Source organism: Phragmites australis, chromosome 12 (genome assembly GCF_958298935.1).
Source record: "Phragmites australis chromosome 12, lpPhrAust1.1, whole genome shotgun sequence".
Lineage (NCBI taxonomy): Eukaryota > Viridiplantae > Streptophyta > Magnoliopsida > Poales > Poaceae > Phragmites > Phragmites australis.
The window spans coordinates 10,138,640-10,160,646 of record NC_084932.1 but is presented as its reverse complement, the minus strand read 5'-3'; the positions used below and the strand labels follow the sequence as shown (position 1 = coordinate 10,160,646).

Sequence of the window (22,007 nt, the reverse complement as noted above, 5' to 3'; positions counted from 1 at the left end):
CATAAATATTGTGTGGATGTCTAAAAGAGAAAAGAAAAATATGAGTTTGTTGACGAAGGAGACTGAGACAGATTACCTCAAACGTTGGTGGGCGTTGCTTCTGCAGATTATTTGGCCTTTTCCTCGTTGGAAGCTTGGCAACCAGCTAAGCTCTGCACTGCATTGTTTGCATCCGACCACGAGCTGAAAAATCGTCTGCAATTGTTAATTGACTATTCCAGTGAGATCGATGCTCTCTGGAGTTAACTGATGCCTCATTTTCTTCTACAAGCCTTTCTGGGCAGGGATGCTATGGGTTAATATTAAAAATCACATTGCACGTTTGTCCTGTACGACCGGAATCTCTTAGGGTCCATGCAGGTATTTCCAAGATGAAAAACAAGTATTTTCTCCCCTCGAGAAGGACGAGATCTTTGGTCAGACTCCATCCTGCTTAGGATAAGGATTTGCATCAGCCATTGGTCGCTAGGGTTAGTCGGGTGTTCCAATGCTGCAATGAGCTGTAGGAAAAGTGAGAGAAAAACAACAACCTTGTACCTAGGAAACTACTCCACGGCAGAGATGACCAACATTGACTCGGAAGTAGCAGTATTTTATTTTTGTCATGTCGGCAGTGGCAGCATATCAAATTACTCCATCCAATTTTAAATACTTAATATTTTAACTAAGATCTGATTAAACTTATAAAAATTTAATCATTAATAGCTTTCAAAATATAGTTATAATATATAATATTATAAAAGTATTTTTAATATAAATATACACGTATGGTTTTTATGTTATTGACGGTCAAAATTTTAAAAGTTTAATTGAATCTTAATAAAAACGTCAAGTATTTAAAATCGGAGGGAGTACCATAGTCAGGAGCTCTTGGGTCTGAAATGGATGCTAAGACCTTGGCATAAGAGATTTTTAGAAATTCTGAATTGTTCTCAAGATATTGAAACAAAAATGCTACTGCACAGACATCCGAGCCATCGGACGTTATGTAGACCGCGCTCGTCCACATCAAAACAGACTCCAACCCTCATCTCGCATATTTTGAAAAATGTTGCATATTTCGTTTCCGAATGTTGCCATGGCACATACTGAAATTGTTTTTTTTTTTCCTTTCCAGGCCAATTTGTTGCAGCGGATGATTTGAAATGTTGGGGACTATATCTTTGACCGTTGCAGTAGCAAAATTTTTTGTCGTTGCAGTTGGTAGTTTGAGATGTTGTGGACATGTCTCCTGAATGTTGCAAAACTAATTCTTGACCTGTTGCACTTCTGATCCTGAAACATAGTGCATCATCTATTTAATTGTTGATGATGTCATCCCTTCGTGTTGCAGTTACTATTTTTTTTCTGAGGCAAAACGGACTACAGAAGAAAAACTGGCTGCAGCAAATGTTTTTTTTTTTTTTTTGGCAATGTTGCACATGTGAAGCTAAATTGTTTTTCATGAATCTGTCAGATATTGTGATGTGAGAGCTTTGGATTGTTGTTGCACACTAATTCCTTTCTTGTGAGAAGGGGAACTGAACAAGCAATAACCCCATTATCCAGGTCATGAGCAAGACAACAAGTTAATAGGATGCTGACCCTTCACAGCTCAATAACTTCACAGGAGGATAACAATCTAGATGTTGATGCATATCCACCAGAATGACACCGAACAATGCATTGTTGTTGGAGACATTAGAGCTCCTAGGCACCACACATCTTGATGCTTCGGCTGAGTTCTCTTATACCGAAAACACCTCAACACATGCTGCTAATTTCTGAATACACACCATTTCAGTTCATACAAGTACGAAAATAGAATATGGTATCACCTAGAAGGGGTAAGATACAACATCACGAGAATGCGAACACATACACTAGTACATGGTATGCAACCCTGCTAAAATATACCCGAAAGGGTGACGGTATAATCTCACCTAGCAATTCCTAACAATGTATTACAGAGTTCAATCATTAAATACGATATTAGATATCCCAACTTCCTTAAGGTAACATCAAGAGTCAGTGCCGAACTAGGAGCTCACTGTCATGAAGCTCTATGCTTGGATAACTATCCATCTCCCTCTTAAATGAATAAGCTGCACTACCAACAGATTTTCAACAATATTCAAGCTTCTTCAGAATGTGCCGCCAGGGAACATTAAACTCAGCAATTTGTATTTACTATGATATTGTACGATGTTACCTACACAAGTAACAGAATAATCGATGAGTGACACAAGAGGCACAAGCATAAGAGAAGGTGAAATGATTCGATAATAAGCATACCAACTTCATATACTAGGTGCAATACTGCCAGCTACCCTACTCTTCAGTTTTGTTATTCCGATTCCTGCAGAAGTGTAAAAAGAGCAATAAGATCACAATGTAACATATAGGAGATCGACACACCAGGTCAAACATACGCTTGGAATGCATGAATATCCTTGCGGAAGTTCTCTAGTTCCTCTGGATTAAACCAGTCATCATCAAACTACGTCATACAGATAAAACTAATTAGTGAAACATTCGCAAGGTAAAAAAAGGAAGTGATATAAGGTGGAAATGCATGGCACACAAGCTGGCCAAAATCTTCTTCCAATTTTTTGTTTTGAAGAACTTCTGTCAGATTTTTGTTTTGAAGAAAACAGTGGATGAAGTATAGAACATATATCCCACAATCCTCCCCATTTTGCTGTGGCACCTGCAAAGTTGTTTTACAGAATACGATAAAAAATCTAAGGATTTCAGAGGCAATGAAATACTGGCTAAGAATTAATTTAGAGATGTCAAAAACAATACCTTTGGAAACTCAAGACGGATTTTGTTTATGAACTGCTTGCTTTCTTCCCGCTCTTCAGTTTTGTAAATATCAACAATGAATCTAGCAGACCAGCAAAAAAGTGCTAGTAAAAACTAAGAGATTCTAAGCATAAACTACAACGGTGTCATTTATGTGCTATCTCTGATGCAGAAATTAAAGATTTAACATAGACTAACCACAATAAAATGTCTAGACTCCACATATTGAGAAACGGCTAATTGGAATAATTAAATCACCCTACCTAACAGGCTATGATTTTTACTTTGTTTATTTCTTGCTTGTAGTGTTACATGGACACAGACACGGGTGCGGGTGTCGGAGTCCGACTCGGGTGTGGGTGTACAATTCGGCAAATTCTAAAAACAACATGACTCGGGGATTCGTTATTGCAACTACTTAGGGAAAGTATTTTGTGCAACTAATTTTGCATTGCAACTACTATTTTTTCACATCGATGACTAATCCACATAAATCCACAAGCAAATACATCACATGTTTAATAAGAGAAGAGAAAAGAAAAGAAAAGAAAAGGAGAATAAAAAATTAGATGAGCTATTGGGCTACCATTTCTAGCTCATCTAGCCTGCCATACGCCATTCTTGCCCTACATAACCCCTGGCCCCTCTTGACTCCTCTCCACCCAGCCGTCGTCACCCCCCCCCCCCCGCCTCCGCTTCCTCCTCTCCTCCCCCACCACCACCTTCGCCTCTCCCCCGCCGCCGCCGCCTCCTCCACTCCCCCGCCGCCGCTTCCTCCGCTCATTCCTCGCCGCCACCTTCGCCTCTCCCCCGTTGCCGCCTCCTCTCCTCCAACGCAGCTGAAGGTGTCGGATCTACGTCGCATTGTGTCAGGTGCGAGTCGACACGCGTGGATACGTGTTGACATGCCAAAAAAAAACCGGATTTGCAAGTCCTGGTAACACTGCTCTCGAAAACACCACACGGCAGAAAACTGCAGCACCCGCACCGCGCGCCGTGTCCGATACCAACACGACACAGATACGGTGTCGATACATATCGCCGAAGTATCGAGTATTCGGAATTAAAATAAATTTTTGGAATTCCGGACACCTCGCCGACACGTGTGGGACGCGGCATCGACTCGGTCTAGCCCAACTCACGGGTCTTCCAACCCTAGAGCCGCTGCCACACCGCATCAGACACACTCATGCCGCCGTGTCCTCCCGCCTCGACGAAAGCTATCACTGCCAGCAGCCCCGCTCCTCGCACCACCGCACCACGGGGCACCTCCCCTCCAAGCGCCGATGGCGGAGGGGAGACACCGCCGATACCCACGAGGGAGGGCGGGCAGAGGAGCTGGAGAGGAGTACCTTAGCGCGGAAACAGTCGAGGAGGGTGAGACGATGGCAGGAGCTCGCGAGCAACCCCGCTGAGGGGTTATCGATCGCCGGCGACGGCGCGCGGTGGCTGCGCACGCACCTGTGGCACACCAAGAGGTTCTCCATGGAGAGGCGGTGCGGCTTCGTCCTGCCCGTTGGTGCCCAGGGGAGGTGAGAAAGAGTGCTAATTGGGAGGTTGCCGTGCGCTACAACTACAAGCTGAAAAACAATTTTTTTTAGTTGTTTGCTGGCTAAATTTGTAGTGTCATTCATGCAGAAAAGAAATGCTTATGATTACAATGCGCCTTGGTTTTCAATTTGGATCTTTGCGGGAGTTTCTACTTTCTATTCTAACATAGCATTGCCTAATAGCAAAAATCCCAAACTGCTAGCTCATCTGTAGTTATAATTGACAAATGCAAAGGTTGTGTTGCTATTATGGTGTTTCATGGAGAAAAATTGGCTTCACTCCTTAGTTGTTTACACATAGGCTATTAAGTTTGTGTTGTTTACACATCCGCTAGCTCATTAGGATTGATCATAGAGCAAGCTAGACTAACTGGAAATCCTTGCTAATTAGTTTCATCATTCTGTGGAGTATAATGTGATATCTGGAGGTTGGTAGTGTAATTGAAGTTTCTACGTATTAGGATTGATCATAGATGTTGTAACACCCAGTTTTAAAGGAACAAAACCAGCCACAACACATGTATACCAGGATCAAGTTTCATACATGTGTTACATCACCAGTGTATCATTACAGTGCCAATAATACAATAACGATATAAAATTATTACAAAAGGAACTGAGAGTTTAAAAGAAAACACAGCAGAACAAGAGAGCTTCAGCGCCAGCAGGTCTTCCATCATCCACAGGCGTCAACCGGAGGCACATCAGCCTAGAATAGCAACTCCGGATCGAAGTCGTCTTCGTCGAAGGAAGCAGCTTCATTGATGGCTTCTGAACAACAGAGGGAAAGCCAGAAAGGGGACAACGGGTGTGAGTACATAATGTACTCCGCAAGAGAAGGAAAAACATGCTATAGGGCTTAAGTCAAGGAAAAGTTAGACACTGATTAACTGCATTAAGCAACTATGATCTATGATTTTAACAACAGGCAACCTACTTACTAAGTGTGGAGACACAACCATAACAAAAGGAATGACTCATCCAAGACTCACCAGGTAATTCCATTACCCGACTACCTGACCAACTATACCAAAATCCTGATCCCAACTAACCATGAAGAAGTCCAAGCCGCTCTTGACCGTGAGCACGGCTGATCTGATCAGTTTGATACTCTGCAGAGTTTGCACAGCTTTCCCCACGAATCGTGATTCATGTGTTGCTTCACACTTTTAGGGTGTGGAGTCGGGGTCTCACTACATGACCTTTACAAAGCTCCCACCGATCCGTAGGCATCCAATGAGGTTTCACAGCTAACAGACGATTTCATCGCTGCAAAAACCCCCTCTTGTGCCACTCAACAGTCTATTGGTGCCCACAGAACTGGAAGGGTAGCTAATTAGTTGGCTAGAACATACCCATATAAGCCTCGTGGTTGTACGGTTTACCTGGGTTACATAATTCAAGAACCGGTCCTGTGCACTACCCGCACACGTGCATTCTCGCACCATCACCAAACGAACATTCTGTTGGGATTCCTATAACATGCTGCTACGAAATTACCATACCCGATTCTTGTTGCATAGTTATTAGTTAAGATTAACATTTACTCAACTATGACAGTATTAGCATATCTACCCATCATTAACTATGACTCATCAACGACGACAAGGAATATTCATAAAAAAACTAGTGAACTCTAATATGGGATTCTATTTTAGAAAAACATGCAATGACAGATTAAATAGCTGCACATGAATCCTAAACGAGAGCAAGATGTTTAAGAATACTTGCCTTCAGTTGAAAGTTGCTCGAAGTCTTCAAAAACTTGATCTTACAGATTCCAGAACTGATCACCTCCTAAACGACACACCAAAAAAACACATAAGGGAAACTACTGAGAACAGTACACCAAACAGTGCTAAAACTAGGTAAAACCCTATAAAAAGATTCTACACGACGCTATGAACATTTGAGCGCGAAGATCGTCCAAATCGGAGCAACGAGCAAAACGTTGTAAGCTTTTAAAATTCTAAGGGCTTTTCTGCAAATTTTACTTAATTTTAGAGAATAAACCAAATATATTTTATACTGAAAATCTTGATTATGACATCATAAAGCATTTATTGAATTATTTTTCAATTGGAAAACGTATGGAATAATAGGTCCATGGACCCATGGACCACGGCCTGGACGACGGTCCATGTCCACTGTGGACCAATTATGAAAAGGATGAAGGGGTATACAATCCGGGCTGTTAGATCGAAATTGGACGGCTGGGGTTCGAAGGGGGGGTCGGGCCGGTGGTGCTGGACATGGCCGGCGGCTAGCCGACCGCGACGCATGGCCGGAATATCGCAGGAGAAGCGCGACGTCACGCATCCGGCCACGGATCGCAACGGGGAAAACACAAAATGAAGAGGGCACGAGGAGTCTCACCACGAGCTTCTCGGCGGCGGAGAGAGGCGGTGGGCAGCCGGCGACAGAGAGGAGCGGCCGGTGATGTTCGAGCTCGGTGTGGCGGCGCTCCGGAGGTCGGGTGATGCCGAGGACGGCCGGGAAGTCCACCGGTGTCCCTGTGAAGACGAAGAGGGAAGAGAAAGGGTCAAAGAAGGCTCGAATGCGAAGAATTGCAGCGGCGGTGGAGCTCTCACCGGACACGAAGAATACGATGACGCCGAGGTCGAATCCGAGCAGGAGAAAGGGGAAAATGGGTGGGAAATGTGCGGAACGTCGCAAGGAAGACAATAGATGGCTTATATACGTGAGAGGGGAAGGCAATCAACCGGATTTGAAGACATTGGTCGGCAGCCTTAAAGGAAATGAATGCGGCGGTTTTTCGCATTTGAGAGGGTTAAACGAGGTGGGAACGGTCGGGGTTGAGGGATTGCAGGGCGAGGATCACGATAGAGACGCTTAATTGACGCGAAACGGCTCAGGGATGCGTGAATTTGAATGCCTCGACGGGATTTGGGGGCGGTGAGGGCGGGCGGGAGGAGGAAGAAGCAGAGCCAGCGGCTCGAGCGTGCAGCTCGACGGCTCATCCACGGCTCTAGCCAGGCACACATGGCAGCGAGAGAAGGCGGGGAAGGGGATTGGCTCGAACGGCTGCGACAGGCCGACTCGACGCGTCCCAGTGCGGGAGAAGAGAGGGCGGTCCACGTAGGTGGAAGAGAGGGGAAGGAAGAGGTGGGCCGGAGGAGGAATGGGCCTGGGGAGGGATTCGGCCAGAGATACTTTTGAGAATTTGAAAAGCTTTTTCTTTTCTTTCTTTTTTAGATTTTGAACCAAATTCAAAAGATGGTTTAAACAAGAGACTTCTAGCGAACTTTTGCAAACATTTTTCACATGTAAAAACCTATTGCAACTACGACGGCATTAATGTATCAAACTTATATATAACCTATGGCAAAATTAAATTTAAAAATTAATTTCTTCTATTGAACAAAATTTGCAACTCTTATTTAAATTCTAGCAAGATTTTAAACTATTGCAAAAATTGAAAATTTAGTGTGTTACAGATTCGAATTTAAATGAGTAACACACTTAAAATTCATCGTACAGAGGGAGGGGTTCAAGGAGTGTCCTCAAGTGGCTGAAGAATGCTACCGCTGTCCATGATGCGAGCTACTTCGTTCCAATTCAGGTAGATGGTCCAGAGGTAGAAGTTTCTTTCCTTTTTCCTTCGTTGTCTTGTGTTTTTTTCATCCCCTGATAGTCTTTATTAGTGATTGTCATCTTCTGATGATTCAACAATCTTACATGGGTGCTAGCAAACGTGCTGATCTGATCAAGTGATGATGCTACTTGTTTGGCCAGGTGAATACCATTGTCAATGCCAATGATTCAGTTATTCATCGAATGGATTGAAGTGATCATGCTACTTGCTGAAGCCTGAAGTTATTCACTGAAGTGATCATGCTACTTGCTGATATGTAGAATTGAAGAGGCAAGCATGGTCTTACAGCTATAGGTACATTTTCAGCTTTGCAACTTAAATTTTACATACATATATATATAATTATTAAAGTACATAGCCGCACCACGGTATTGGTCATTTTGGGAGAATGCCGCACCACGGTGTCCGATACGTGTCATGTCTGATACGCGTGTCAGTATCGGTGTAATCCAGACACTGCTTGCTTGCCGATTACACAATAGGCCTATCTTTATATAGAGGTCCAAAAGTCCTAACTAGGAAAGCTTATAGATAGAAAAGGACTCTAATTAGTCTGGAATCTAACTATTCCAAAACCTAAAAGGAAACTAATTATTCTGAAATCTAAAAGGAAACTAATTATTTTCTTCCCTAACTGCTTTTCGGTGCTTTTCTGCACCTATATCATTTCCCTCCTTCCCATGAAACAGCTTGAGGATGAATTTCTTGCACCTAAGAATCAACCATTATCGTTGTATTGGTACGCAACCATATTTTCTTCTAATTCTAGAAAATAATTTCTCTTTATTGAACATTGACATAGGTGATCTTTAGAAAATGGCTCGGGACAATTGAAGCGTAACCCTTTTACATGGCAATCAGCCATCTCATGTGTAGTTAGGTGGCGCATGCGTTCTCCAACAGCGGAGGTGGGAGAAGGAACTATAGGAATTGGAGGATTGATGACCTTGCTGACTTTCATGATGGACTACTGGAGATAACCTCAGGCTTGTTGCTGCTGTTGTTATTGGTGTTGTGATTGCTGCTGTTATTGGGAGAGAATAGCCTTGAAGAGAAGGGTTTTCAGACTCTTCGCAAAGGTATTGTTCATATGCATGTGCCTGCCAAACTAATGGCTTCCTCAAGATCAGATGGATTCTGAGGCTCAACATCAATGCTAAGAGGTTTTCCAAGTCCCACGATGAATAAGTTAACTTGTTACTTGGGAACGAGAGATGGAGTAACTCGAGAAAGAAGGGTCAAAAACTTCTTTTGATATTCATGCACTAAATTCGTCTTTCTGAGAGTAGCCAACTTACCCAAAGGATTGCTACGGATTGGAGGACCGAAGCGCATATTGACGTAATGCTAAAAAATGGACCACTTCACTGTGCCATGATCCTGTTAAAACTGTATATACCATTGTTAAGCATCACGAGTCATATGATAAGAAGCCAACCATACCTTGTCATTCTTCAGTGTCAGTTGCCCACGATAGAATTGCTCACAACAGTTCAACCAAGGCAAAGGATCTTCCTCTCTATTGAAATTGGGAAAGGTAATAATATGAAAGTGAGGAGCGCACCGATCATCATCTAAGCTTGTTAATTTGCCCTTGACAGGACCCGAGGTGACAAAAGAGGCCAAACCTGAGGTGCTGAAATTCTTCTCACATTCATCCCGACGAGCCTCGACTATTTCAACCTTCGCCAAAAGTTTTTCTATCATCTTGCCGAGAAGTTCTATGGTGTATGCATCGTCACCCATGATGAGAAGTGCAGGCTAGCTATATAATGAATGGAGCAAAGCGGCAGCAACGATATGAGGTAGGCGACGGTGGCTGGATGGAACAAGGTGGCGGCGGCGGCGGAGTGAAGCAACGACGGTGTAGAGCTGGTGGAGCGGCGGCGGTAGGTAGGTGACCGCGCAGGGGCTGACAGGCGAGTGGTGTAGGGGTTGGTGGAGCGTTGGTGGCGTGGAGGTGATGTGAGAGACAGGGTGCAGGAACAAGAACTCGTCATACCAAATATTGAGAAACGGGTAACTGGGATAACTAGATCGTCCTACTTAGAAGACTATGATCTTTACTTTGTTTATTTCTTGCTTACCGATTACACAATAGGCCTCTCTTTATAAAGAGGTTCAAAAGTCCTATCTAGGAAAATAGATAGAAAAGGACTCTAATCAGTACGAAGATCTAACTATTTCAAAACCTAAAAGGGAACTAATTCTTTTCTTCCCTAATTGCTTTTCTGCACCTATATCACTACGACTATCATGATTAACCAGGTTGAATTCGGATGATTTCGATGTGCTGTAGCAAAGATGGATTTCCTGTGGCTTAATCTGCAAGTTGTTATCATACTTGACACTGTTGTATTCTATAAAACTCAGCCATTGGCATGAGCCTCAATAGCTTTCAATTTCAGAGGCATATCATTATGGTATTATCTGCACAGGAGGCAATAGGAGTACAGCACACGTGTTGCACTGTTTAAAAAACACCAAAACCATATGGAACAAAAAGAATAGCAAACTGGATTAATATTTGAACCATGCGTATTGAGGAAACATACTGCCTGTAGGCATAACCATACCATACCAAAAAATATATACATACCAGATATTGCTATTATTGTTTTGGAGATTTAGAAAGGGGGAGATTAAGGGAGCAGACCTTCTGATGTCTGATTGCAACCTTGACGGATCTGTCGTATTAAGTGAATCCAGCAATATCATGCGTGGTCCTTTCTTAGCATCCGAGCAGTTTGTCTCATCAAAGTGGCATAAGACAAGGAGGCTCCAGTGTCCCCTGCAGTAAAAAAACGTGGAAATTTGATACCGATCTGGTGATTAACTAAGTAATTTCACAAGGAAATAATGAGTAACCTACCAACAAACAATGGGAACAAAAACGTATTCTCTTGAAAATATTTTCTTGGCCTTTATCCACTTAAGGACATTCGATTTATTAAACCCTCTGCTGTACATGTTAAACCATAAAGAATCAAAATATGTATAAGCACTCTTCTTGTCTTCATCAATGTGCATCCAAAGATCCCTGCACAAAAAGTTTTAGCGGCAATGAGACAAAATTTCTCCAAAAGATCAACTATTCAAAAAACGGAAAAAAGGAGACAGGCAGCACATACTCCATGTATAATTCGAAAATATCAGTATCCAATTTGTCTTGATTTGCCTTGTTCCTCCTGCTAGTTGCATTGCATGTGCTTCTATTTTGGGGAAGGTTATCATAAAAGGAGGGCATTTTGGAGCTCCCAGATGTCTTCGCTGCTGTCCCTCTAGTTGTTCGAGGACGCTTACTTTTGCACTCTACAAATGGAAATAGAACTAACATCAGAGCTCAAATACACAGTTACACACGCATAACCTGATAAACGTATATCAGGTAACTTAGTTTTTAGCTAGTCATGCTAAAAGTGTACATAGGAATTCATCTCCCTATTAGCATAGAGGACTAATCATCAAGCCAAACAACAAGTCACCATGTTTACAATGAGCATATAAAGAATTGGTTCAATATGCCTTTAACTGGTTAAGTCTGGTGCAAATCAGGGAAACAGAACTTTTCCAGCTTTAAACAAGAAATTATCCTCTTTATGTAAGCATTCTATTTTCTCTCCAAGGGTTATTTTTTATCATCTTTGCAACCTTCCAATATAAGATTCAGAGTGCAAATTAGCACTCGAAGGCTAAAATGGAATTTTGGTTGAGTTGACTCTCTTAATCTACTTCCGAACTGAAGAGCAAATAATCTACTTAGCACAATCATAATGAGCACAGTCATGTGGTACTATAGAAATTAACATGAAAAAACCATATATAAACTAAGAAATGATCTCCTTTGTCTAGACATAAATGTTTAGCCATGCTACAACACACATTACTAGTAGGAAAAATACAAGAAACTAGCAAACTGACAATCCAAAACATCTTGCCCAAGTTTCACAGGCAACTCTTTTCAGTTAAAACATCGAATAAAGGAGACAAGGCACCATTCTACGACTTGATACTAATGCATTAGGCTACACATTCTACAAGTAACACGAAGCCACATATTTGAGCCATAACATGAAGAGATAATCACATTTATTAGTAAAACGATGTGCCTGGTAGGAATGCTAACTTGTTGGCCCACTAGGCCCAAGAAGTATGATGAAATCCTAACCCCACTCTTCCCTGCTTGCTTCCTTCCTTCTCATCCACACATGCTGCCAGCCCCTCTGCCTCTCGCCGCCACCAAGATCTATGATTGCTAATCGGCTGCCAAGACGACCCAATCTGCCTATGTGCTCCCACCTACGCAGCGACATTGACACAATGGACCACCTAATCAGGCCAAAGTTGGAACTGAAGGCCAGTAACTAGCACGCAGGCAGCAGCCTAAGCCGATTTTGAAACACTGCCTAAAGATCGCCCAGTTCTGCAATTAAGCAAACGATATATGAAATCACTTATTCCACGGGCCCTGCACAATCGAGGAGGCACACATGAACCCAGAAACCCTATCCGTTTCTGGGAAATGGAAAAGGAAGCAATTGTCTGACCCAAACACGGAACACCGGAGTACTCTGCATCTAACCATACCTTGTAATAAAATAAAAACCTTGAGGCAAACATAACAGAGTAGGGAGCAGCCTCTACCAAAGCGCAGGACGGCAGCAACCAACCGCGCGCAATCCCCTACCACCGCAGGCAGGCAGATCGACGAACGCCTCCAGACTCACGACACCAAGCACAGAACAGCGAGCGGAGCGGAGCAGAGTAAAAGGGGAAGATTTTGGGGGGCGGCGCGGCGCTCACCATTGTCGTCGCTGTCGAGGTCGATGAGCGCCTGTCCGTCGTCGCGGCGGCGCATGGCGGCGAGCTCGGCCTCCACCGGAGGAATGGCGACGGATCGCTAGGGCTTGGCTCGGCGGATTCAAGGGGGTGAACAGGCGGAGGAGGAGGGCGGGATCAAATTTTTGGGGAAATAGGGGAGGAGGGAAGGGGGGTTTGCGTCCTCCCTGCCTTTCCTGGGAGAGGACAGGGGGAGCGGCGAGGTAGTGACGCGTGGACGGACGTGATGAAGTGTGGTTTTGGAAGGTACGATAGGCGACCCGTTGGATCTGTGTTCGGAACGAAGAGAATTTAGCCGAGAGAAGAAAAAAGAGAGAAAGGATGGGTCTTGCGAAGAGGAAGAAGTGTCTCCAGTTCCGGAATGTGGAGAGAATATACATGACTCCGTAGGTAAGGTGAGCCGTTCGACAGAGCCTCACGTGCTAAACACAGAGTAACAGTTGGCGACAACAGCGAAGAAGGTTTGATTAGATCATCTTCGACCGATTTTCGTTACGATCCAGAATTCTTTCACGAAGAGATTTTCATTTTCTTTAGTGCTCTAACAGCGCTCTAACGATTTCTCTTCACGGTTCCCGTAACGAAGAAACTCTCAAGATTATTTCCTGCAAGACAGAATTCTCTCATTTCCCTTCACGAATCTATTCGAAGGAAAGTTGTTGAAGATGAGAGAAAATAAAGGGATGAGAATAGAGAGAGGAATCGGGAAAGGAACAAAATGAAAGGAATGTAGTTGGAGATAGTCTTAAAACAAAAAATAACACAAACTCTTTGGAAGTAAATTTCTGCTCCTTTGTGCTTTCTACTTGGGCTCAGCCTCCAATTCATCATAGACCTTGATCTTTTTCGGTGCGAGTAATGACTTAGCCTTGGTTTTCAGAAGTGCTATCCACATGAACTTAGAGTAATATATCATCCACCACAAAAAAAAAAAAAACATGTTTCCCGCTGGTGTCGCTAGTGTGATCGGGCCGCACAAATCGCACAAGCTCTAGTGCAGGCTTAGCCCGATACACAGCCTCTATCAGAAATGGTGCTCGCCTTTTTTTCCCAGCCAAGCAACCATCACACATCTGATCTACATGTTCCAATATTGGTATCCCGATCACCATGTTCCTAAGTGCCTAAAAATTCAAGTGCCACACCCACACACTGTCACCCAAGCTAGCAAACAAGCACACAGGTTGAGCACATGCAGTCGATTATGTGATCTCTAAACCTTCACCAGCAACTGCTTTAGACTGTCAAATATGCTCAATATTCATTCCATCATCAATAATAACACTCTTACACCCATTCTCATCCAATTGGCCTAGATTGATGATATTACTTTTCAAACGAGGTATGAAATAACATCAGTTGACACTTTGTGTCACCTGACTAGCCCTTGAATAGTACAGAGCCACGGCCATAGATGTTCACAACCGAGCCATCGCCAAATTCCATGAAGCTGTCAACTAATTCGTCGAGGTCAACAAACATGTCTCTGCAACCAGTCATGTTGTTACTTGCCTTTGTATCAAGGTACCAGACACCGTCATCTCCCATCAGGTTTGGATTCACCTTCTCCTCATTCAGCAACACATACTCGTGTTTCTTCTCATTAGGGACTTGCATCAGCTTGCAAACCTTAGCCATCAGCAAAGCTGGCTCCTCCTTTATTTGGCTTGCGAGAGTCCCATGAATAATTGGCAGTTATAGCATCGGACTTTCCTGATGACAAATTTGCCATTGCCGAAGGGCTCGCCGTTGTTGTGCCCACTACTCTTATTGTGACCGTGTCCGCCTCCTTTCTTGGCACCGCTGTCGAATGCATCACCTCTGCTCATCTCTTCCTTGTCTCTCCATTGAGCCCGAGTGAGCAGGATGTGCTTGTCGACATCACTGTCAACAATGCGCAATCGCTCCTCATACACTTTGAGGCACCCAATGAGCTCCTCTACCTACATCACCTTTAGATAGGCAAATTGCGTGATTGAGGTGATGATATGCAAAAATTTGTTAGGGACCGCACATAGCATTCGCTTGACGATGTAGGAATCCTCCATTTTCTCCCCCAACTCCATGATCTTGTTGACATGCCTGCCGACCTCGATGACATAGTCGGCGATGCTCTCATTGCTCATCATCTTGAGCGTGTCAAGCTCCTCCTTGACGGTTTGCACCCTCGCTTCCCGGACATGGTCAACCCCTAAGATACATGATCTTGAGGGAAGACTACACCTCCATGACGGTTTTTTCTTGGAGACGACGAATAAAAGGTCCTCGAGGATCGCAGAAAGGATGGTTGCACGTGCCACCTTTCCGTGCTTCACGTCCATCGCCACAGGGGCGGAGCCAGGATTGAACGATAGGGGGTGAAAGAAGAGACAAATTTGAATCGATTCTAGAAGCTATTGAATTTGTCCTTGTAAAAATATATAATTTCCTCTTAATACTGGTTAATCTATTTTGCATTCTTTAGAATAACAAAATGTAGGTGTTCGATGGATCCATGTTCCATAATCAGCTTAAAACATTTTTTTTCTTATTTATACAGAAATTCAAAAAACTTACGCAAAAATCTAAGACCCACGAAAATCTTGTACCCATAGCAATCAGGACGATGAACACGGTCATCCATATCTAAGTATTTCATGAATGATTCTATGAAGTAAGCATCTGAAGCGGTCCCATCAGTAAAAGAATCCCTTATATTGGCGCCATTAAAAGGTAATACATTGTATAACATCAACTCAGTGATGTGTTGATGTCAATGCAAAAAATGTAAGAAAGTGATAATTGTATATAACGCGTTCAAAGGGGAGTCTTTCGAACAAATCGCTTCCTGAAGAGCAAGAGCATGTTGGATGTTAGGTGGTGTACGCACCTTCTTCCCCACCTTGAAAGGAGAACAATATTTAGAAGGAGGGTGAACCAGTCTTTTAATGCATGATGGCAGCACGTTTCCTTCATCATCATGATGCTTCCTTTTGATACAATGTGCAGGTGTCTTAACAGAATTTGGTAACACAGCCTCAACAATGGTTTCTGTCGATGATTTGTGAACCACCAATCTAATGAACTTGTTGTAGAAATAGGGGATGCTTTGAGTAGACAGATCGCAAGAACATACACAGGGGTTTTTATACAGATTTGGGCCTCCAAGAGGATAATAACCCTACCTCATGTTTGTTGTGTATTGATCTGAGCCTGTTACAAGGGGGTGTGTAGCAAGTCTAGATGAATCTAAACCTAGTAGCCTACTTACTTGCTCAGCTTCTATTGGCTTGTATTCAACTTATTTTGGATTTTGTCTCTTTGGTTTGGCCTGTCCTTCATAGGGCCCCTTATCTCCGTATATATATGGGTATGTCGTATGTCATCTGGACTCCTTCCTGTTCTTGGAGATAAACCTTCGTAGTTATGGGATACCTTGGGTAACTAAGGGTAGTTTTCTTTCATCTAGGGATCCTCTTCCTAAAGATAGAGATATGCTTCGGGAATTACGGGAAACCCTGGGGTGCCCAGATATGATAACTATCAATTATTCATCGTCAAGCTCTCCATCAGTACGTGAAATGATGCTTCAACGGGTCAAGTATATGGCCAACAAAGAAAAGCTTTATGTATGACCATGTCATCGAGTAGGACTCAGGTCCCCGATTAGGATGAAGCATCTAACTGGGTTCTTTGGGTTCACAGACTATCTATTCAGGGTTATGAATGCCTCCGAGTTCTCAAGCGAGTCCTCGAGAAGTTGTTCGATCCGAGTAGGTTTTTTGATCAGTCTGAAAATATCATCGTGTCCTTGCAAAAGGATAGGGAGGAAAAGATTGATCACTGGCCAGCTTTGGAAGTTGTACTGTCGTAGCGAAAGTTTTACTTGGTGATGAAGAGATTATTTCCTCATTTTCTGGCAAAAGATCATGATGATATTTGGAAATTGAGTGCATTTGTTGGTGTAGTGCGCCAACTCTCTTGGTATTTTGTACCAACAGCCCCCCTGTGCGCGAAAAGTGATCTCGAGCAGCAAATGTGATGGTACCCTGACACAAAAGGTCATAGCTCCGAGTAGTACTCCGAACCGCTGCAGTGGCTAGTCGAAGAATAGCTAAGTTCTCTTAGACTTTTCTTCTGTAACCTATGCTTGGGAATAGAAACTTATTCTTTTGTTAATAAAAAACAAAAATAATGTAAATAAAATCAGTGGGACTTCTTAGGAACTCGAAGCCGAAGAGATAACGACAACCTAACATGCTTAGTGTTACTCGCTTCCTCCTCCAGCTAGGGTAGGATGACTTTATCACTAATCGGAGAGCTTCATAGGGTCGGCCCTAGGTCCATTGTGAGTGGGAGGCGTCGTAGACCCCGGACACTCAGGGATGCGATAAGGAACCTTTATCGCATCCCGCGAGATCATAACTTATAACAACATCCCCAAGCGAAGGAAATTGCTTTGGCACATGCACAATATGTTGTCGTTAGCTCTTAGTATATTGTATTCATCCAACCCCCGACTGATTATACATAAAACTTTTGGAGTTGGTTACCTGTCTTAGAACGTTTCCCTGTGGTCTGTAAAAAAAAATTTGGCATATTTGTTAGACTTGTAGGAATCTAAACGTTTTTTGCATGTGATGGGAATACTTCATGTTGGATGCATTTGGCAGCATAGTGTGATCTCCTTACTGACTTCTTCCTTCGATTAGATCAGGACACGTTAATCACTAGTTGGAGCGCTTATTATGACCATCCTTAGGTTTGCTTGAGTGGGAGCTATCGTAGACTCAGTCATCGTGAAACACGATGAGGAGCATTTTTGTAACCTGAGTTCGCAACGTAACGATACTTCCCTTCGCTTTGGAATTTGCTTGCAGAGGGTACACAATATGTCGTTTTCGGTTTCCAACACTTAGTACTTGTTAAGCCCTCGATTATCTGCCTGGAAGAATTTTCTGGGTAGGCAATCTAAATAGAAAACACAATAAAGAGAAAAGTGCTCATATTGCCTTTGGGTCGAGAAAAGCTTTTCGCCACCTCGGGTACACATTTGGGATGAGGAACCCGAGAAGTGACTTATCCCATTGTCGAGCATGACGATGCACATAAAGACAAGTAAGACAGGAAAATAATCCGATTGACTTCCTAGACAATATGATCTTTATTATTATGGATGTACTTTTAGTACTTACGCTTAGGACTTACAAAGCTTATTGACGACCCACAAGCTATTGTAGAACTAAACTCTTAAACCTAAATGACACAGACTAGATTAAGTCGATATGCAGTGACCCTTATTACTTTGGGGGTAGCGTAGGCGTTGTTACATGAATTCCAAACTAGTCGCGGAACCCAGCCCCCAGGTTTCTGGGTTTGCGTCTCAAGGCGTTGTGGTTTCGGTTACTACTGAGATTTCTTGTTCACCTTGATACTTGAGTTCTTAGGTTCCTAGCCTAGTTGGTGTTGAGATGCCATATCGAGACTCCGCTTGTCGCAATAGAGACCTATCATAGGGCAGCCCTGGATAGCGTTGACCCCTTCGGGTCCCGGGATCTTCACGCATTGCTTAGTGTAATGTGTGGCTGCCTTAAACTTGGCAAGAGGAGGTCTTCCCAAGATGGTGTCGTATGCTATCTCGAAGTTGACCACGTCAAACAAATTTTTTTCCATCCAGAAGTTATCATACTTTCCAAAGGTAACGAGGAGTGATATCTGGCCGATGGGAGTGGCCAAAGATCTAGGTATTGTGACGTGGAAGGCTTATGTAACCAGCTTGGTGGCAGATCCATGATGGATTTTTCATCGGATTGCTCCGGATAGGTGCCTCAACAATCCATTTTGCCAGAAATTGCAGGGGAAGATACCATCTTGTGATGAATAGGGCATTCATGGCTATCTTGGCAGCTGAGTGGTTCAAACTCGATGCCATAATTCTTAGCATATTGATTCATAAAGTGACTTACCTCATCGCTAGAATCGTCGCTGGAAAGTTCTTCATCGAAGTTCACCTTATCGATCACCGGTTCGTCGGTGGGAGGGGTGAAGTTGTCGTAGAACCCATCATCCGAAAAATGGTCCACGACGTAGGCATAATCGACGGTATGTTCTGTGTAGAATCTTCAAGGCCTTTTGTCATGATCCCCACGGATGATGCCTACTGTCGACGATTTGTGAACTGTCGATCTAACAAACTTATTGAAGAAATAGGGGATGCTTTGAGTAGATGAATTGCAAGAAAATACGTAGGAGTTTTTATACAGGTTCGAGCCTCTAAGAGGATAATAATCCTATGTCATGTTTATCTTGTATTGATCTAAGCCTGTTACAAGGGGTGATGTAGCTAGGCTAGATGGATCTAAACCTAGTTGGCGAGTTCCTTTCTCGGCTTTTGTTGGCTTGTATTTGACTTGTTTGGGATTTTGTCTCTTTGGTTTGGCTTGTCCTCCGCAGAGCCCCCTGGCTCCGTATATATGGGGGTGTCGTATGTCCTCTGGACTCCTTCCTGTTTTTGGAGATAAAACTTCCTAGTTATGAGACGCCTTGGGTACCTACAAGTAGTTTCTTTTCATCAGGGATCCCCTTCCTGAAGATAGAGATATGTCCCGGGAATTACGGGAAACCCTAGGGTACTCGGATATGATAACTATCCATTATTGATCGTCAGTTTCTGTGTTTCTTACAACTTGATGCTGGCCGAAGAGATTTCAGATATAAATCACCCTATGTGTAAACATGACAAATCATATTTAACTACAAATGTAGGTACTGACCTGCATCATTTCGGCAACAATGTGTTCATTGAATGATTTGTTATGTGTTATGTTCGACACTACCTGATCAATCATCTCCATGGGGACTGCTTGATCCGTTGACTCAGGTGACCTACACATTTCACCGACCTCTGACATAGGTGCTCCACCTGAAAATTGTCAAGTTTGAAGAAAAAGCAGAGTAATGGAAAAAGACTAATGAACACAGTAAGACATATAAACACAGTTAAATATAATTATGTATCACTGGGATCATCTCTTGGAATTGACGCCTCACCAGGCTGGGTGAAAAGCTCTGAAAAGCATCCATCCGAGTCAAACGTGGGAACATCGACACCACGACCTAACAAAAAGAGTAAGTTTTCATAAAATAAAGTAGTAAACTGAAGGTGATATGCCCTAGAGGCAATCATAGAGATGATTGTATCACATGTCTATGCTCATGTACTTCTGAATAATGTGTTATTCCAAAAATGACTATCATTTATATTGATTAGAAAGTATGTGACTTGTTCGTGGAACTCTTTGTTTATATCATGATGTTATTCTAATTTGATCCCTGGTCACATACCATTGTGATGATTCATAAGACCAGCACATGTATTGATTGATGATCACGTTTCACGGATCATAGGTATAGAGATACCGAATCAATATGTGGACATTTATGTTAGAGAACATGATGTTGGATAGACCCACTTTGAGATACTGCTAAGATTAGAAGTATTAGGCCGCGCCGATTTCGCGGCCTCTCGGTGTGGCCACGTCTGCCTTATTTTCGAGCCGTCTGATGTGATGTGTGCGGTGCAGCCGATTTCGCGGCCTCAACAATTTTTTTATCTTTCACGAGTTGATGACATAGCGTTTGACAAGGCAGCGTTGCTTCACCTCACATTAATTTCAGTCTGTTCATAATTTGTAGCATTCTTCCTAACATGCTGTTGTTCTGAAGATGCTATAGATTGACATGAATGATCACCTTTACAATTTACAAGCTACATGAAACATCCCATCAATTGAATGTGTAAATTGAATGTGTGTCCCATCAATTTACAAGCCCCGTGAGAGGCATGCAGACAGTAAATTGACTTAGTAAATTGAGTCGTTCATCAATTTACTGCGTGAGATGCGGCCAAACAATTTACACTGGATGTACCTCATCTCTTCCAAAAGGCGCCATTTTTTTACTACCTCGCAACTCGTGAAAGCTAAAGGCTACCTAGCAACTCGTGAAAGCTAAAGGCGATGTTTGTTAGTCGTTACAGACAATTGCGGATCTCGATGTAATTTGCGTTAATACTAATTCCTTTCCTTGTATGAAAACACACATAAGAAATCTAGGACAGATGCAAATATTAGTAGATGGTAATTATGGCTTCAATTTTGACAAGCAGCAATTTTAGAATAGTGTAATTTAGCCTGACACTATGGCAATTTGGATTAGTTTGTGTTCCATACATGTGTTTGTTCTATTTTTTCCTCTAAATATCCTATAATATTCATCACAGTCCTTTAAGATATAAGAGGAAATCACAAACTAATAGTACATACTACTACTGGTTAATCAGTTCTATTAGTAATAATTAATGGCCCTATGACAGATTCAGTTTATAGCTTTGTCCATTCAACCAATCATTTTAGTGTTATTGGTATTAAAGATTCATACAATTTACAGGTAGCGTGAAACATCCCATCCCACATTTGCTATCAATTTATGTATCCAGTGTTCCGTCATGTCACATTAAATTGCTACATCCAGTGTTGCTTCATATCACATCACTTACTGACTAATAGTACATACTACTACTGGTTAATCAGTTCTATTAGTAATAATTAATGGCCCTATGACATATTCAGTTTATAGCTTTGTCCATTCAACCAATCATTTTAGTGTTATCGGTATTAAATATTCGTACAATTTACAGGCAGCGTGAAACATCCCATCCCACATTTGCTATCAATTGATGTATCCAGTGTTCCGTCATGTCACATTAAATTGCTACATCCAGTGCTACTTCATATCACGTCACTTATTGACTATTTATCTTTTATAATATTGTTCCTGGCGTTACATGCACATCATGGTGTTTCTCTTGGCTATATAAGCATGATGCTACCTTCATTCCATCGCACCTTTCATCCAGTTCATGCCTTTTATACTTGATATAGTGCATACTTAAGCTACCAGAGTTACCTAGTTGTGAGGTTCACATAGTTCTGGTAGACGGTGCGCTTCTCGCCGTACCATGATATACAATTATTGTTTACGCTAGCAAAATTTTCACCGTCCAATAAAATTTACTAAGACCAACTGATGATATGATAAGAAGTTACTCCTCATATCGATAGGATAAGCCTCTGTTGTGGTTTTGTAGGAATGATTGATTTAAATATAAGAATAAGTCCCATGAGACTATGGAATTAATAAATGGTTCTGGGCCGAAAAGACATATTTTGTGGACA

General features: G+C 42.6%; 1 protein-coding gene across 2 annotated transcripts; it reads right to left on the bottom strand.

Moving 5' to 3' along the window:
• Positions 1-1,751: 1,751 nt before the first annotated feature.
• On the bottom strand, positions 1,752-13,137 carry LOC133887150 (probable ubiquitin-like-specific protease 2B). 2 transcript variants are annotated; one of them, XM_062327092.1, is made up of 9 exons: positions 12,757-13,137; positions 11,085-11,265; positions 10,826-10,993; positions 10,610-10,744; positions 2,788-2,869; positions 2,564-2,689; positions 2,412-2,479; positions 2,275-2,338; positions 1,752-2,191 (listed from the first exon to the last, which is right to left on the bottom strand). In XM_062327092.1, exons 1-8 carry the CDS (start codon positions 12,809-12,811, stop codon positions 2,311-2,313), a joined length of 843 nt encoding a protein of 280 aa, XP_062183076.1. In that variant the 5' UTR covers positions 12,812-13,137; the 3' UTR covers positions 1,752-2,191; positions 2,275-2,310. The 2 variants fall into 2 exon arrangements, with proteins under 2 accessions (XP_062183076.1, XP_062183077.1); XM_062327093.1 differs by having other exon boundaries at positions 2,279-2,338.
• Between the last annotated feature and the right edge of the window lie 8,870 nt (positions 13,138-22,007).

Excerpts from the sequence above, each read along its gene's own strand:
- LOC133887150 (XM_062327092.1), bottom strand. The coding sequence starts at position 12,811 with ATGCGCCGCCGCGACGACGGACAGGCGCTCATCGACCTCGACAGCGAC. Across the intron at positions 10,745-10,825 it reads TTTGTTCCCATTGTTTGTTG|GGGACACTGGAGCCTCCTTG; the intron begins GTAGGTTACTCA and ends TTTTTACTGCAG. Across the intron at positions 2,480-2,563 it reads AAGAAGATTTTGGCCAGCTT|TTTGATGATGACTGGTTTAA; the intron begins GTGTGCCATGCA and ends TGTATGACGTAG.